Source organism: Pangasianodon hypophthalmus, chromosome 15, assembly GCF_027358585.1.
Source record: "Pangasianodon hypophthalmus isolate fPanHyp1 chromosome 15, fPanHyp1.pri, whole genome shotgun sequence".
NCBI classification, from domain to species: Eukaryota; Metazoa; Chordata; class Actinopteri; order Siluriformes; family Pangasiidae; genus Pangasianodon; species Pangasianodon hypophthalmus.
The window spans coordinates 9,708,798-9,726,307 of NC_069724.1; the positions used below are offsets into that span (position 1 = coordinate 9,708,798).

Consider the following 17,510-nt stretch of genomic DNA (forward strand, 5'->3'; position numbering starts at 1 on the left):
AGTACATAGCATCCAACCATCTGTAATACATATCAAATTAGCCAGCTAGTAATTTATACAGTTTACACAATTTGCTTGGTTGATGGTGTTATCATATAGCCAGTAAATTTATAGGACAAGAATTTAAATCATGCTCGAGACTCATTCAAGCATTTTGAGAGCTCAAGAGCAGCTATCAACATTCACACATTCACAAAATAATTATGATTTCTCTCAAATGTTTAGGTTTTTAGATTGGGGTGCACTTTTTTTTTTTTTTTTACAATGACACCAACTAACGGTTGAGTCCTCTTATCAAGTCTTATCAAGTTCAATCCTCTTATCGTAGCCACACACACACGCACACACACCCACACACACACACACGCACACACACACACACACACACACACACACATAATTCTTCACACAATTGTGCCTTTTGCCACCAGGGGGCAGATGCACCACTACATTCTGTAAGAATGTCGACTCTGGATTCAGACTTTCACACGGCTGACTGGGAGAAGAAGATGAAGAGCTGCAGGCCGGCAGAGCGAAGGCTTTACCCATGCTGTGCTCATGCTCTAATAACACCATCTGAGTCTCACTAATGACTGCATTTATCTCCAACTCCCCTCCGCTCCTTTCCTCTATCAGCACTGAGAGCTCCCTCCCACCAGGATAATCAGGGAGGGAAATCAGAGCAAGACAGTAAGAGGGAGAGGCAGAAAAATCAGCCATGCACTAGAAATATTCTTCATTGGAGTAATTCACAGTACACACACTCATCACACACACACTGACAGGAGTTCTGGCTGCAAATCAAATCACAGATTATTAATGCTCTTGTTCTAATACGTTATCGTTTCTATAGTAACACCTTACACAGGGACAGGCAGATGCTTCACATAATCTAATAATGTTTTCTGTGAGGAGACATTTATTTAGCAGTTTTTGAAGGAGTATCCAGTATAGTGATGTAACCGAATACGAACACATTCAGAATGAACAGATAATATGTTCTAAACAGATATAAATACAGAAACGAATAGGAGATGCACTAGTTTGTTAGAAAGTTTGTCAGAAAGATTCACACTGCATCAGGATGAGACGAGAGGTATGCATCAGGAAAAATACCACATCAACAGGAGATGGTTACTATCATCCAGCTGTGATCAGATATGTATCTCTTCGTCATGAGTGAGCAGTTAGATATGAAGGTCGTGGCCGCGTGTGCGGTCAGATTCTCAACAATGATACATTCTCAGTAACTGCCTGGTCAGGCTTGTGGTGATATAAATTAGGCTAATAGTTTGTTTAGGCCTATATTTGGGAAACAGAACCAACTAAATGTTTTAGAAAATGTCACAGACAGGTAAAAAAAAAACTCTGTGACAGCAGGATTTAAAAGAAGAAGAAGAAGAAGAAGAAAAAAAACAGTTCCATGCACATCAACCCCTTGTAGTTTAGGCAACACCCACTTCTGGATTTAATTCTGAGTACAGATACAGATACAAATATTTGGAGCACTAAACAGATATGGATTTTGCACTTTTTTGGTTTCTCTGTGACATGACAAGCTGCATTTTATTAATTTAAGAGAAGTGAGGGAACGACTGTTTGTAACTGCTATAATGTAATGATAAACGGAACTAACTTGGTTAGTGCACAGGCTCACCCAAACTGGACAGTTGAAGATTAGAAAAAAATCACCTGGTCTTTTTCCAGTCTTCAGCTGTCCAGTTTCGGTGAGCCTATGCTCACGATAACCTCAGATTCTCGCTATTGGTTGACAGGAGTGGAACCTGATGTGGTCTGTTGTGGCCCATCCGCCTCAAGGTTTGATGTGTTGTGCGTTCTGAGATGCGTTTCTGCTCACCATGGTTGTAAAGAGTGATTATATGGGTTACTATATCCTTCCTGTCAGCTCAAACCAGTCTGGTCATTCTCCTCTGATCTCTCTCATCAACAAGGTGTTTGTTTTTTGCACCATTCTGTATCTGCATGATTTTATGTATTGTGCTGCTGCCACATGATTGGCTGATTGGATAACTGCATAAATGAGCAGGTGTACAGGTGTTCCTATTAGAGTAAATGGTGAGTATAGCTAATAGATAGATAGATAGATAGATAGATAGATAGTACATATAGCTATACACACAATACCATCATCCTCCTCATCATCAATCACCCCTCACCTCCAGCAGAGCTGCTGCTTTGGCCAGGTCAGGCGAGCGCACAATTACGCAAGAGTCCAGATTTTTAAACATCCGAGCTGTGAATAAAGTAATAACACATTGATCAGCTATGCACAGCTGAGCTGATTTTAATCACTGGTTTTTCATGCACTGTGGCTTACCCTCGAAGCGCAGGTTGCCCATGTGCAGGATGGCAGCCAGCAGCTTGGAGATCTCCCAGTTCTCAGTGTCTGTGAACATCAGGACCTTCATGGCTGACTGGATACTGGAGTACTCCTTCATGTAAAATGCACCAAATGCAGATTCATTTAATAACCGTTTAGCAAAACTGTTAATGTGTATATTAAAAATGTTTTAGTCAAGCATAAAAGTCCCAAGAATTTAGATAAAGATCTCCTTTATTCATTGTTGTATTAGTGTTCTGCATTCTGATTGGATAATTAGAGCACATACATACAGTACATCCAGTAAATCCAGGAAGTATGGAGTACATGTGACTGAATCAATAAAAACAAGCTGCTGGAATTCAATTTAATTTAATGCATCATCTCCATGGATGAAAGATAATATAACCATCTTTCATCACACATCACTTACATTCATATCATCCCGGCCATCACACACTGTACAGTTGCCCTGCAGGACAGCCAAAGATGAGAGGACACAGTAGAGGACACAGTGGAGACAAGCAACATGCTCTTTGTTATTCATAAGGAAAATCACACCACCTCCAAAAATGCAAGTTAAACAGATTTTGGTACCAACAGGAATCAGTGGTTTGGTCTGATAAGACAGCAGTCCCTCACCATGGTCAGATAGGTGTAGTCTGAAGCCTGACCTAATCCCAGCTTAGACTTCTGCTCTGGATTCATACCCTGCAGCATGCAGTAGAAGATGTGGTAGTTTCTCTCATCTGGAGCCTGTATGGAAAATTCTCTGAGCTTATAATATCCCAGAACATATTGTTTTACATGGAAATATTAAAATATTCGACATAAGAAATTGTTAAAAAAAAATAGCCTAGCAACATCTCTACACCGCTACTCATATTAAAAATTGATAGTTCTATGAATAGACACAGTGTTCAAGTTGGAAACACTTACATCCATGTCCAAAGAGTAGGCAACTGTCTTTTTCTATAGTTTTTATCGACATTCTTCACTGCTACTTTACAACTGTGCTGTATGTTACTCTAGGTATATACTAGCAGTTAACAAGCTAGCTTGTTTTTACAATGTGACACAAGTGTGAGTTGTCAAAAGTGTACAATAACAATCATTATACCACAGCAGTGTTGATTCATCAGAAGGTGCTGATTAATTTTCAGGAACAGCAGCTCTGTTAATAGTGCTGGCTGCAATGCAATTTTAACATTATCATTTCTATAGTGACATTTCAGTCACATGGACTTCACAGGGACGCTCCACATAATCTAAGCCTAATAATAAATAAATTAAAAATGTGTTGTTATTTCACAAAGAAAATCATGTAATTGTTGACATGGTGAACTTTTCTATAGGAAGATGTTTATTTAATATTCATGGAAGGAGTCTCCAGTGTCAGAGCTTTGTAGTTGTCTGTATTTTTTCTGTGTATTTTTATGGGAACTGAAATGATTGCTTTAAATAAACAAACAATTGTCAGATTTTTGTATGTATTTCAAATTTTTTAAAGATATGTATCAGGCAATGGTAGTGAAAGAGGTGGGTGGTATAAATGTATTAGCAGTGCTAAGCCTCTCTGTCTCTCAAAGATAAAAAGACGTCAGTGTAAGGTTTCATGTTTGGCATTCACATCAGATTATTTGCTGTTAACAAATGTCTTTGATTAGTCCTGACTTTTGCGGAAACAAGAGCAACAGCAGAGGCAAAGGTTGTAACAAATATATATATATATATATATATATATATATATATATATATATATATATATATATATATATATATATATATATACACACACAATGGTATGAAGAAGTGAAGCTGGGGCTGATTTCTTTCTATCCCAGACTGTAGATTCATGCATCTGATCAGTGACAGTTGTGTCAGGTGAAACGCACAGTCACAGAGTGAAACGCCCCCTAGATTTGATCTCCATTAGGGCTGATATCTTCATGAGAATGAGAAGGTGCATGCCAATTTCACACCAGTGCTGGAAGCGGCCTCCAAAGAGGGCTGCCGAAAACCAAAACTCCCAACCTGCATCATGGCCTACAAACATGGCCACCCAAGACTACAACATCCACAATACACTCCCACTCACACGATCAAAATTTACCACCATCATACTGGAATTAATCACCACATTACCCTATATACTGTATATACATACACACTCATAACCTCTGTTTAACTGTGAGGTATACGCGCAGCGTCCCGTACCTGTCGTTTGCCAAGCCTTGAATCATTGTATCTGCTCTCTGGTATAGATATTCATTCTGTTCCCTGGTTGACGAGTTTGCCATATGCCTACATTGTCCTGTTTGCATATTGCCTGCCCTCTGCTTGATTCCTGGCCCTGCATTTGTTTATCAATTTGGATTTTGTTGAGTGTGTTAAAATAAAGGAAACTACCTGCAACTGTCACCATCTCTGCCACCTGACAGTCAAATACAGTCACGGGTGTGATGAACATGAATGAGGTGAATTGTTGACTTTCTTTTTTCCCAGAAATGCCTTTGGGGGGGAAACTAAAAAGAGATAGACTAAGCACTCTCTGTCCATTTAAAGTACAATTACAGTAAAAAAAAAAAAAAAAAAAGAGAAATCGTGAATGCAGCAGCCTTTTGTCTTTAAGTGTGTGTGTAATAATTTACCCCACATCATTCTTATTATGCCAACGATGAGACCTCCTGATATAATGCATTGCTCAGCAGTGATTGTTTCATTGTCGAGCCGTAGGTAGAATTGAACCCTCCAATTTAATTGTAAATTGTAAATATACTATTACTCTATTACTGCAAACAAATGTTATAGTAAGCATGCTGTAAATATGAATTACAGGAACTACCTGATTACATTTTTAAAGTGTAGTTGACCTCCTTGTCTTACCTGTCTGCACACTCTTGACTTCTCCAGCAGGTACTGCTCTATTTTTGCCCCCTCGATGGCTCCTCTCTTGTTAAAGTGAATATCGATGTACTTCCCAAACCGGCTGGAGTTGTCATTGCGTATGGTTTTTGCATTGCCGAACGCTGTACAAGAACAAAAAGACTTCTGCTGAATTGACTTCAAGTACAATACACCTCTTTCATGCAGGGAGAATTTTATGTAGGGTTGTGTCATCTTAAAAAAAAAATACAATGGTGCAGACCTGCTGCACCACTTATCTTAAAGCATAATTGTGTTCCAAGTTTGAAAAATTGGCTGTGATAAATGGAAAGCGTTTTATCCCATACATAGCAGACATATTGGGAGCAGATGTATGCTAATGAATTCCAATGAGAATTGTCTACCATATGGCGATCTGAACAGCAGGCTGATGTCGCTTTAGACAGCTAGAGCAAACCTCTGAATAACACTCCATCATGAGTCTGTCTTAATTCTACACAGTACTAAACAGACCTGCTGACTACCACTGATTTTGTACGATCCTCCGTATCTCCATCAAAGACAGAATAGTGTTCTTTCTGACCTTCTAGGATGGGGTTGGCCTCCAGAACCTGCTGCTCGATCCACGAGTGCTGTCCACTGATAGCGGCCAGGAACTGCAGGATCAGCTTGGTGCTCTCAGTTTTTCCTGCTCCGGACTCGCCACTTGGGAGGACAACACATCAACAAATAACACATACATTGCCTTCAGTTAAAAAACACACAGATTCATGCACTACAACAGAATACAACCTTTTCACACCCAGAGATGCAGGTGCCATAGATTCACTCAAGCTCATATATACACTGTAAAAATTAATATTTAATATGAAAAACTAAAGTCATAATTTTAATGACTCACATGTCACTCTTAATGTCTCATTATTTTTAATATATTATGACATTTTATAAACTTGAAACAAATGTTTGTTTTATTTGCCTTCAAATTAATAAAATAAGCTTTTGTAAATTTAATACCTGCCCCTCTGTCAGGTTAATTTACACAGCCAGAGATGTTTAGTAGTGAGGACCTCATTCACGTCTAATGTTTGATTTTAGTCAGTCGTGCTGCTGTAAATAACAAGTTTATACACAATACAGTAACAACTTGCACAGGTCATTTGAATTGTAAGGTGGATGCTTTACATGAACAGAGTAAAAAAGTTATTCTTTTGGTTTCTCTGTAACATGACAAGCCAATTTTTTTTTCAAGTGAGAGAGAAAAAGATGCTAATGAGGGAATGTTTATAGCTGCTATGATATAAGTCATAACAGGAACTAATTTGTCTAGTGGATGTTCGACAACATTAAATGTAACTACAGTATAAACGGATAAAAAGTATAATGCGTTATTCTTTAAAAAATATATTAGCTTTGGACAACTGCTGTTGTAGAAGTGGGAAAAACACTTTGGCACTTGCTATAAAATACCACTTTCAGGGTAACAGGGTGCCTCTGTACACCACCATAATGGATTTGAAATGAAGCAATAAAGATGTGTTTGAAGTGTAGACTTTCAGCTTGAATTCAAGGGGTTTAACAAAAATATTGCATTAACGATTTAGGAATTATAGCCATTTTTTACATAGTCTCTCCATTTTCACAGGCTCATAAAGGATGCAAATCCTTTGCAGTCAATGACTGCCTGAAATCAGAAACCCACGGACATCACCAAATGCTGAAGTTCCTCCCTGGAGATGCTTTGCCAGGCCTTTCCTGCAGCTGCCTTCAGTTGTTGCTTGTATGTGGGTCTTTCTGCCTTCAGGTTTGTCTTCAGTAATTGAAAAGCGTTCTCAATTGGGTTGAGGTCACTGGACATTTAAGAACATTTAATTTCTTTGCCTTAAGAAGCTCTTGGGTTGCTTTCACAGTACATTTTGGATCATTACCCATCTGTACTGTGAAGCACCATCCTATCTGTTTTGCAGCATTTGAAATTATAGCTCAATACACTTCAGAATTCATCCTGCTGCTTCTATCAGCAGTCACATCATCAATAAACACCAGTGACCCAATTCCATTGGCATCCATGCTCATCCAGGCTTTTTTAGAGGTGGTTTTTTTTATAGCAAAGTCTAATCTGGCCTTTGTGTTCTTGAGTGTTACCAGTGGTTTGCAGCTGTATTTACATTTGTGAAGGTGTCTCTTGATTGCAGCCTTTATCAAAGATACGGCCTACGTCCTCCTGAGTGTTCTTGACTTGGCTAGATGTTGTGAAGGGGTTTTCTTCAACAAGGAAAGAATTCTGTGATCATCCACTTTAGTTGTCTTCTACGGTCTTCCAGGCCTTTTGGTGTTGCTGAGCTAGCCAGTGCATTCCTTCTTTTTAAGAATGTACCAAATTGTTGATTTGGCCACAAGTTTCTGCTATCTCTGTGATAGGTCTGTTTTTTTTTCATCCTAATGATGGCCTCCTTCACTTGCATCGACACCTCTTTGGACTGCATATTGAGAGTTCCCATGAACAGCTACCAAATGCAAATTCAACACTTGGAATCAACTCTAGACCTTTTATCCCTTTAATTTCTCATGAAATAATGAGGAAACAGGCCACACCTGGATATGAAACTGCTTATCAGTCAATTGTCCAATTACCTTTGAGCCTGTGAAAATGAAGGTACTATGTATAAAAATGGATTCCTAAAAATGGATTCCTAAAGTTGATGCAATATTTTCGTTAAACCCTTTGAACTGAAGCAGAAAGTCTACACTTCAATCGCATTTTGATTGCTTCATTTCAAATCCACTGTGGTGGTGTACAGAGGCAAAATGACAAAAATATTGTGTCACTATCCAAATACTTATGGCTGTACCTGACTGTACATCCATTTTCTTTTGAAGTATATTTGACATGATTGGAAAATAATCTAGCCAGTATTTTTTGTAGAGATGGACAAAGGAAAAACATATGAGTAAGATTGCCTGGGGAAATATGACACCTATCACATCTATCATCAACACTCGGATAGATCTCAGACAGTCGTGATTGAGAATAGTGAACTCTGTATAATGTTTTAGACTGTATAAGACCCAACTGAGCACATATTGAGCTTGAATGAATTCTAAAACATATTTTAAATATTAATATTAATATTTTAATATTAAAACTATTAAACTCTAACCCTAAATCCCATGACCAGACAATTTTAACTTTGAGAGTAGAAAAAATATCTGGAGTTGAAATTTGGTCATATATATTTTAGAAATCTATTTACATTATCGTAACCATGGTGCAAGGACTTTACTGTAGAAATTCAGTAAGTATTTGTACAGTGTATTGGGTACCTGATGATGCAGCACTGGTCCTTGTTGTTCCTCTGCATGTTGAAGTAGCAGTTGTCAGCAATACTGAAGATGTGCGGAGGCATTTCACCGATCTTTTTATTAGTGTACAGGCGGATGTGGTCTGCTGTGTAAATGGGCAGCAGCTGGTAGGGGTTCACTGCCACCAGGATCGACCCTGTGTATGTCTGAAATGTCAAACAGAATAAGGTGTATATTAGGTTTCTGTGGGGTACATACTGTAGGTAACATAGTAATAAATAATTAATAATAAATTCTAAATAATAATAAGTAACACTAAATTCTGTGCCATGCATTTCTTACCTGTACTGTAACCAGAATTTAATTTGTGAGTAATAATATTATTATTTATTAGTGAATCATAAATATGCAAGATCATTATGGAGACAAAATGAGAATTTCAAAGTGCCATGAAGCCATGCATCTACTATGGCAAATAATATTTTAATATTTAAAATCTGAGAAAGTGGACATCCTATGATCTTTACTTTAAATATACACACTTTGGTGCATTCTAAAATGAACAAATTTAAATATTGTATTTCAAAATTTTCATTGATATTAAAACATTTCTATGACTCCTCTGAAGTCATTACAATTCTAATTTATGTTGTAGCTCATTTTTAAAAACATACATCTTACATACATCTTAAATTGTTAATTACCTGGGCATGAAATCTTTAATATTTTAATGTTGTTAGCACATTGCCTGAAGAATGTGTCACTGCAAATGTTAACATGTAAAAAAAAAAAATGCATATTACTTTAAGCTGTTTCTGTTTAATTTTATTAATTTATTTTTCATTTTATCTTTCATGCTTATCAATATTGTAGTATAAAAGTTATGCATACATTTATGGTTGAATAAAATAGCTGTTATTATGATGTACTGTAAATTTACAGTAATTTAATGGCAACTGTGCTGCTGTTAAAGGATTTTACTGTAAAATTGACAGGAAGGTAAGTTTGTGCACACCTTTTTTACAGTACAGGCAGTTCCTGAGGATGCAGCACTGGTCTTTGCTGTGCTTTATATAGCTTTGTGGTAATATGAATTGAGATTTCAAATATGTTATAATAGAATAGCGCAAGTAAATATTTTTTTTCAGTTTACAATATTTACACATTTGACTTTAGATGCATAATAATAATAATAATAATAATAATAATAATAATAATAATAATAATAATGTTCAAAAACATGCTTGACAACATGCTTTCAGAACTTGCTTGTTTTTGTCTTTCTATGGGCAAAATGCAGCAAGGTGTTATGTGGTTTGGAAGTAAGGTATTTTGTAGCACAGAATTTTGGGGGCTTGAAAATGACCATATTGCATAATGTACCTCTTAAAATTTTAATTCAGCAATTGATGATTTGAAGATACTGATGACACTGAAGACATTGCTGTCCAATAGTTGTTTATTTTATCATGAAATCAGGAGAAGCAGAATGAATTGGGTCTGTGGGCTAAACTATCCACCACGTACGGGTATATCCTGTAAGTCTCATGTAGTTATATTATTTGACCTTCATCACTGTTTGCTGTGAACATCACCTCTCACCTCTGTGCTCATAATTCATGCCTTATAATGTAGTATACTGCACAAGAGGATAGAAATTGAGCTAATGGTGCAGAATGTAAATTTTCCACTTGTCTATCTAAGCTGTCTATCTGAGTCATTAGATAAATGGATAGACAACAAATGAACTTCCTTAAAAGACTGATGCTTAGTGCAAAGTATTGATCTTACTATTTTGAAAGTATTCACACACAAAAGAAGATATTTACTTAAAGCTTTGATGTAACACAAGCATTTTCAGTCACTGTTAATTCGGTTATGGCACAGCTCAAAGCCAGTCAGAGTCATGTTGTCCTCCATCAAGTATTTCAGTGGTGAAAATGGCTGACAGGGATGTGACAGTGAACCAAGAGGAAAAGGTCATATTCTAGCAAAACTGGCTGATCTGAGCAGATAGCAAACACAGTTAATGTCTGAAATGAAAAACACTCTGTGCACCTGTGCATCAATAAGAAGGAAAAACAGTACATCAAGTGGCTTGTAGGCTTAAGACTGATATCATCGACACAGCAATTAAACTAAATCCTTTTACTAAATGGACTAAATTCAGTTACATCCCCTTCAGCTAGAATTACAGTAGCTCTGGCTGCATTTCAAGTCACAGGTTTATATTAATGTGCTCATTTTAGTTATAGTTTCTGTAGTAACAACTCGCTCACTTGGATGGTGGATGCTCCACACAAACAGAGTAAAAATATGTCGCTATTTAACAAAGAAGAAGGTAGTTTTCTGTGAGGAGACTTTTATTTTACATTTATGTAAGGAGTCTCCAGTATCAGCATTCTGTAACGGTCAGTAGGTTTTCCACCATGGGAAAGTCTTCAGGACAGAGGAGTTAACTTCAAAATAGAAAAAAAAAAGAGGCTGGTGAGGGAGCGACTGTTTATAGCTGCTATAATGTAAGTGATAACTAGAACTAACATGTTCTGCGAATGAACTACAACAGTAAATGTAACTATAAATGATTAAAAAGCATTGCGTGTAAATTAAAAATTGTGATCGTTGGAAGATTGCTGTGGTCTAAGAGGAATGAAACACACCAGAATATACCGTTATAAGAAAATAGTCAGCTTTAGGAGTGGTAAAGGTAAAGCCGCTCCATAATAACCATCCTGTTGATTATTTTCCTATAACAGCATGCCCCCAAGTCTTTTATTCCATCCATAGAAACTGTACACTCACATATATGACCCTCTCGTTGTAGCGAATGAGGAGGTTTCGGAGAATGCCGGCTTCGTTCAGGTCTCCCAGGCGAATCATATCCTCCACGCCGTGGATGGAGGTGGGGTGCATGGGCTTTATGTTCGTGGCATTCTGAGGAGAGATCCAGTGCTCCTGCACACATACACAACGCATAATACACTCACACTGCAGCATCATTCACACTGAAGGTCAAGTGACAAGAAAGCAGGGCACTTTTTAGGCTTGGTGTTTGTCATTGTCTTACTCATACACTCACCTGACCCTCATCATCCAAGACCTGGATCAAGCCCGAGTCGCAGAGCTTGACCACAGCTCCAACTGGAACATCGAACGGCTTGCCTGTCTTGAGATCCAGCCAGACATAATCCCCCTGTAGGAGTGGAAAAATCAATCAATCAATCAATCACTCGCTAAATGAAACCACTTTGACATATCTGACATCTTTCCCACAGAGAACACAGCTATGTTTTTCACAATAACACAATACAAAATAACACAATAACTTAAGGCATTTGTAAAGAACCCCACTAGTGAAGATTCCTTCTTAATAAAAATAATGCACAGCCATGACTTTGTAAGGCGAGGGAAACAGATTATTCATTTATGGTAATGAGATTAGATTCGCCTCGAGCAGCACTGAAACGAAACATCGTAATAACTGAACAAATAAATAATACCAAACCAAATATACACATAATGTAATAATAACAACAATCCAATCCATTAACAACATAGTATACACTAATATATTGTAGGATAAGATGTAAATGTGTTATGTGCTATGTTATTACAAATATTCATTGTTATTTACTTATTTATGTAATGGATGATTCAAAATAATCAAAAATAAAACAATATCTAAAATAAGCATTTCATAAAAAATGTAAGCACATTTTTAAAAATTCATGTGAATATTTATTTATTTATTTATTTTTCTCAGTCCTGAAAACATATGCACACTTTATAAAATCCTTAGTAAATATCATGAGCAACAATTAATAAATAATAATAAGCACAGGCTTAACATAAAACCCATAACCAAAAAAGGCGTTTTTTAAGCGTGTAGGTTAATAATAATAATAATAATGATAATAATAATAATAATAATAATAAAATTAAAAAATGCATAGAGCTGGACACAAGTTGAGTTGATGATTTATAATGTTAACATCAGGAAAAAATATACTATACTAAAAAAATAAATAAATAAAAAACCTAAATCAAACATACACACAGAAATACTTTTCTAATTTACTTAGTGTTTTATTATTATTATTATTATTATTATTATTATTATTATTATTATTATTATTTATTATTATTTTCTCATTCCATCAGCTGTGGCCATGACTTAATGATCTTATTTTCTCGCATTACTAAGTCGTGGTTGTACATTACTTTTATTGTATTAATACACATTAATAAGTTGTGGCCAGACATTATTTTTATTAAGAAAGGATGTTAACAGTGGGTCTCTGTAAATTTAGAATATTAAAAACAAACACTGACAAGGAAATAAACAGAAAAAGTATTTTGAATGACAATAAAAGGAAACAGTCATTAATACCAAATAAATATTACTTTTTAAATCAAAGATTTTACATTTACATCAGTACCCTGGGGAAATAATTGCACCTGCATGATGTGTTTTTCTGCCAGATGGAGACAGAGTCTTACCTGCTGCAGAATGACCATGTTTCTGTTTTTTACTTCTTGGCATTAGTCACCATGTGAGTGTCCTGACAGAAATAAAGAGCAACGTTCACAATTAGGAGATAGTCTTACACAGAAATGTGACCTGTATGGAAAAATTCACATTTCACATGTGATCATAAGTTTTTCACATGTGATTATGTGAGTAATGTGATCACATTTTCTCTGATTTTACCATGTTATGCCCTGAAAGTGCACATATGAGATCATGCAAACTGTGATCACATGAAAAATATTATGCGTGATAAAATGTCCAAGATGGGAAAAAAATCAGTATGAGAAAACTGAATTAATTATGTCAGAAATGTTGACAGTTAAAACACATGCGCTAGATTTGAACAATTCAATAATCATGTGAGAAATCACATGTGGAAGAATTGATACATACACATTACATGTGGAAAGATTTAACATGAAAATTAAATTAATCATGTGAGAAATTATGTGAAAAATGAAAATGCATACACTACCCCTGGGAAAAAAATAACGTGAGAGTTAAATCATCACGTGAGAAATCAGATGTAAAAATAACACGTGCAAAACAATATGTGAGTATGAATATATGAATAAAATTTTAAATGTGAAGTTCATGTGACTTTTCTGTAAAGAGGCTAATAATACACAATTAATTTCACAGATATCATTTTTTAAGTATTTTAAGTAAATTAAATTTGTTCACCATCTATGAATATTTTACTATTTTAATTCTTTTACACAGTGCTAACCTGTAAGAAACATCACATCACTTCCAGGTCTGAAAATTCTTTCCCTTCTGTTTTCATGTCTCTGTTAAGGCTCTAAATGACTGAGCACATTATGAATAGAGCAGGAAATGCTCTACAGAGCAACTGCATGATGCTAACTATACCTTAAGTGTGTACACTGCATGCTTTGTATTCGGATGTATTTAGGAGAGTGTCAATGTTGTCTTGTTCTTTCATCTAAAGCATCGAATCACCTGTGATGCACAGTTAATATAGGCTTATCCACCATATACAGTACATTTCACAAAGCTCCCAAGCCTAAGACCAAAGAAATGACAGGGACAAATTGCTTCTCAGTGAAGATTCTAATCACATAATTGGATAACAGCTTGTATTTTAGTATCAGAAAGTAGCAAATGGAAGCAAAATGGCACAAAGAAGCTAATGGACTGAGTGTTGAGGGCGGACACTAACACTGACGTGATACTTCCTGGTTGTTACTAAATAAAGGTAATGAGAAGTTTGTCATGGACAGCTTAATTGCTCCCGTACTCTATGCTAATTAGCTTGCAGATTAGCCCTGTCAGAAATAGCACTGCAGTGCAACACTGAGGCAAAACCATACCTTCCTCTTAATTCAGCCTTAAAACATTATGCTTTTAGGAAGAATGCTGTCACATGTGTAGCAATGCAGTAAATATTCAAATTCCCAGAACAAAGCGCTTCCTGTCCTAGCCAGGGCTGAAACAGACGTGAAAGTAACTGTTGCTCTGCTTTTAGCCATGACAGACATGAGAACAGCAGCGAGTCACATGGCCAAGACTGTCAGGACCTTGTGGCACTAATCTCTTCTTTGTTTACTACTCTTAGTACACTTAGCGGAAGACATAATTAAAACACACAGCACAGAGCAAGTGACTAAATGCACTTCTACTCCATTGACCTCTATACCCACCTCCTAGCAAACAGCTATAAAAGCGCTATTAGAAGTAATACCCAGACCTAATGCTTCACATAAGGACGATATGATGTGAGGATGGATAGGTGTCACTCAGCACACAGCACATATCCCAGCATGGAGAGCTCTGCTTGCCCTTGTTCTTTGTCACCTGTGCTTTTGTTTGTTTTGCCATGTACCTTTATTTGGTTCTAATCCTTTCTCCATGCCAGCAGTGTCATTGGTTTGTTTCTCAAATGTGTGCACCTGTTCTGCGTTTAGCCCTTAATTCATACTCTGCTGTTTCTTTGTCTCACTGCAAGCCAAATTTTTCTCATTTTTCGATTTTTGCCTCTTTTTACTTACTGATTACAGATTTTTTTTTACCCTTTAGACTACGCCCAATTAAAGCACACACTGAGTTTACATATTTGAGTCCTGCTTTCCACTACTCGCCCACTCAATGACAAGTAGAAATTTGTCTTTTTTGAGGCTAGACTTTAAAATTACATCCCATTTTGCTAGTAACGGTTTTTAAGAGATTTATTGTCACCCTTTATTTAATTTCATGGAGGCAAGAAGTAAGAGCAGGTGAAGAGAAGGAATCCAAATGGTCAGTAAAAAGCTCATCAGCACATGAGTGAACGTGAGGCCGTATTTCCAGACAGTTTGACCAAGTGCAAGTAGGTAGATTTTGAAAAATAGTGGACCGAGGATGGAGCCCTGAGGAACACCTTGCTTTACTGCCACAGGGTATAACATTGATCCTCTGAAAAACACCTACTGTAACCTGGAGATATGTAGGATTTAAACAAGTTTGTGATATTGTATAAAAAGCCGCCAGGCTTCCAAGTGGTGCAACAGAAAAGTCTCCACCTTATGGAGTTCAGATTCCGATGAATGCCACAGCCATCTGTGGGCACGAGCCAAAGAGAGCATAATTGACAGCTTATCTCGGTGCCACAAATTTAAACAATAACCAATTCTACTGAAGGGAAGTAATGTTATAAATGCATGTTATTAATGTAAAAAAGTTTAAACAATAACTTAAATTAAAAGAAAACTTGATGTTCTTAATGTTAATTAGATTTAATGTTAGGTAGATTTAAGCAAATATTCTAGTTTTGATTTAGTTGTATGTTTTTATGTAAATTTATATTTATGAATCTTATATTATTTGAGTTTTAATTTTGGGTTTTATTAAACTGAATTTGCGTGGACAGACACTTGTTTGGCAATGATGTATTCAAGGCCATATGCATGTTCTACACATATATTAATTTTATATTTCATTTTTTACCCTGCAGAATACATATATTATTTGAAATGAACAGATAACGTGTTCTAAACTAATACAAATACAGATATGATTTTTTAAAGAAAGCATGCCCATATGGTTCACAGTGCATCTGATTAGCCAGAGCAGGAGGTTTTTACTTTCATTTATTTATTTATTTTCTGGGGTCATGGTGGTAGGGTGCATATATAATTTTAAAAAAACCTTCTGGTTTAGGCCATGCCCACCTTTAAATCCAAATACAGATACAGGTATTTGGAGTACTAAACAGATTCAGTTACAGATAGTGGCACCGAGTTAAACCCCTACTGTATACCCACTACATCAAACTGAAAAATGTTGAATAGACATTGTGACTTTTTGCTATGGGTTCTGTATTTTTACGTGTTCTGTAATTTTACCGGCAGCATCACGTCTCTCACAGCACAGATCAGCTGGTCTGAGGTCTTTAGAGCTTAGTCACATTCCTAGGGATAAAGCTGCTGCTAATTATGCAGACCTCTATTTTACATATTTCTATTTAGACATTTCCCTATTTAGCACTGTGCTCTCACTCATCTTTGTGTTTTAGCACGTAACCAGAGCAACCTTCTGTTACACAGGAAAACAATGTTAACGTTACTGCAAGCTGGTCAGCTCAGATTTCAGTGAGAATGTGGCGCAAAAAAAGCTGAGTACATTGACTGTAAGACAAAGCACACTTTGGGACATAGGCTGAGACATATGCCATATAATGTGCAGCCTTATAATGTCCAGGCTGTTAAAGTAAAATGACCCAAGACAATGCTGGTATTTATAATGCTATAGTGGTAAAAAGTTTACACTCCCCTGATAAAATTGGTTTTTGTGACGTAAAAAATGAAACCAAGATAAATCATGTCAGGTCCTTTTCCACCTTTAATGTGATATAGCAACCAACATAATTCAAGTGAAATACAAATAGAAATGTTTTAGGGAAAAAAAGAAAAAAATGTATAATAACCTGGTTGCATATGTGTGCACACCCCTTAACTAATACTTTGTTAATGCACCTTTTGCTTGTAATACAGCACTCTGTCATTTAACAACTTAGCACATCTTGATTTCCAATTTTATTTCACTCTTCCTTGCAAAATTGCTCCAGATCTGTCAAACTGCTAACTCTCTTGAAGTTATTCAGCAGGTTTTGATGATTTACAGTACTGTGCAAAAGTCTTAGGCGCCCTATTTTTTTTTTTTTTAGTACAAACTTTGTTATAGATTTTTATTTCATGACATCTACATTATTGATTCAGTACAAAAACATTTTAGAATTCCAAACATTAGTTTTCCAGCACAAAATTAAATGTTACAGGAAAATGTTTGTACGTCAGTAAAGAAAGCAGCAGATTACATAAGAGACACTTTTCAGACAGAAAAACATAATGAAGGTTTCTGGGTTTTGCTGCAGAAATAAGAAGCAAGTGTGACAGTCAAAGTCTCCAGAAGAACTGTGGCTGCTTCTGCATGGTGCTCATTAACACTAAC

General features: G+C 36.3%; 1 protein-coding gene across 1 annotated transcript in view; it reads right to left on the reverse strand.

Moving 5' to 3' along the window:
• myo7ab (myosin VIIAb) overlaps window positions 1–17,510 on the reverse strand; it is a 57,131-nt gene that overhangs the window by 32,549 nt on the left and 7,072 nt on the right. Inside the window, exons 2-11 of the mRNA XM_026938568.3 lie at window positions 13,031–13,092; window positions 11,610–11,723; window positions 11,333–11,485; window positions 8,552–8,736; window positions 5,811–5,932; window positions 5,228–5,370; window positions 2,984–3,097; window positions 2,775–2,813; window positions 2,339–2,453; window positions 2,178–2,254 (exon numbers count right to left, since the gene is read on the reverse strand). Coding sequence (XP_026794369.3) covers window positions 2,178–2,254; window positions 2,339–2,453; window positions 2,775–2,813; window positions 2,984–3,097; window positions 5,228–5,370; window positions 5,811–5,932; window positions 8,552–8,736; window positions 11,333–11,485; window positions 11,610–11,723; window positions 13,031–13,048 — 1,080 coding nt within the window. The 5' untranslated portion in view covers window positions 13,049–13,092. The remainder of the gene's footprint in view (window positions 1–2,177; window positions 2,255–2,338; window positions 2,454–2,774; window positions 2,814–2,983; window positions 3,098–5,227; window positions 5,371–5,810; window positions 5,933–8,551; window positions 8,737–11,332; window positions 11,486–11,609; window positions 11,724–13,030; window positions 13,093–17,510) is intronic.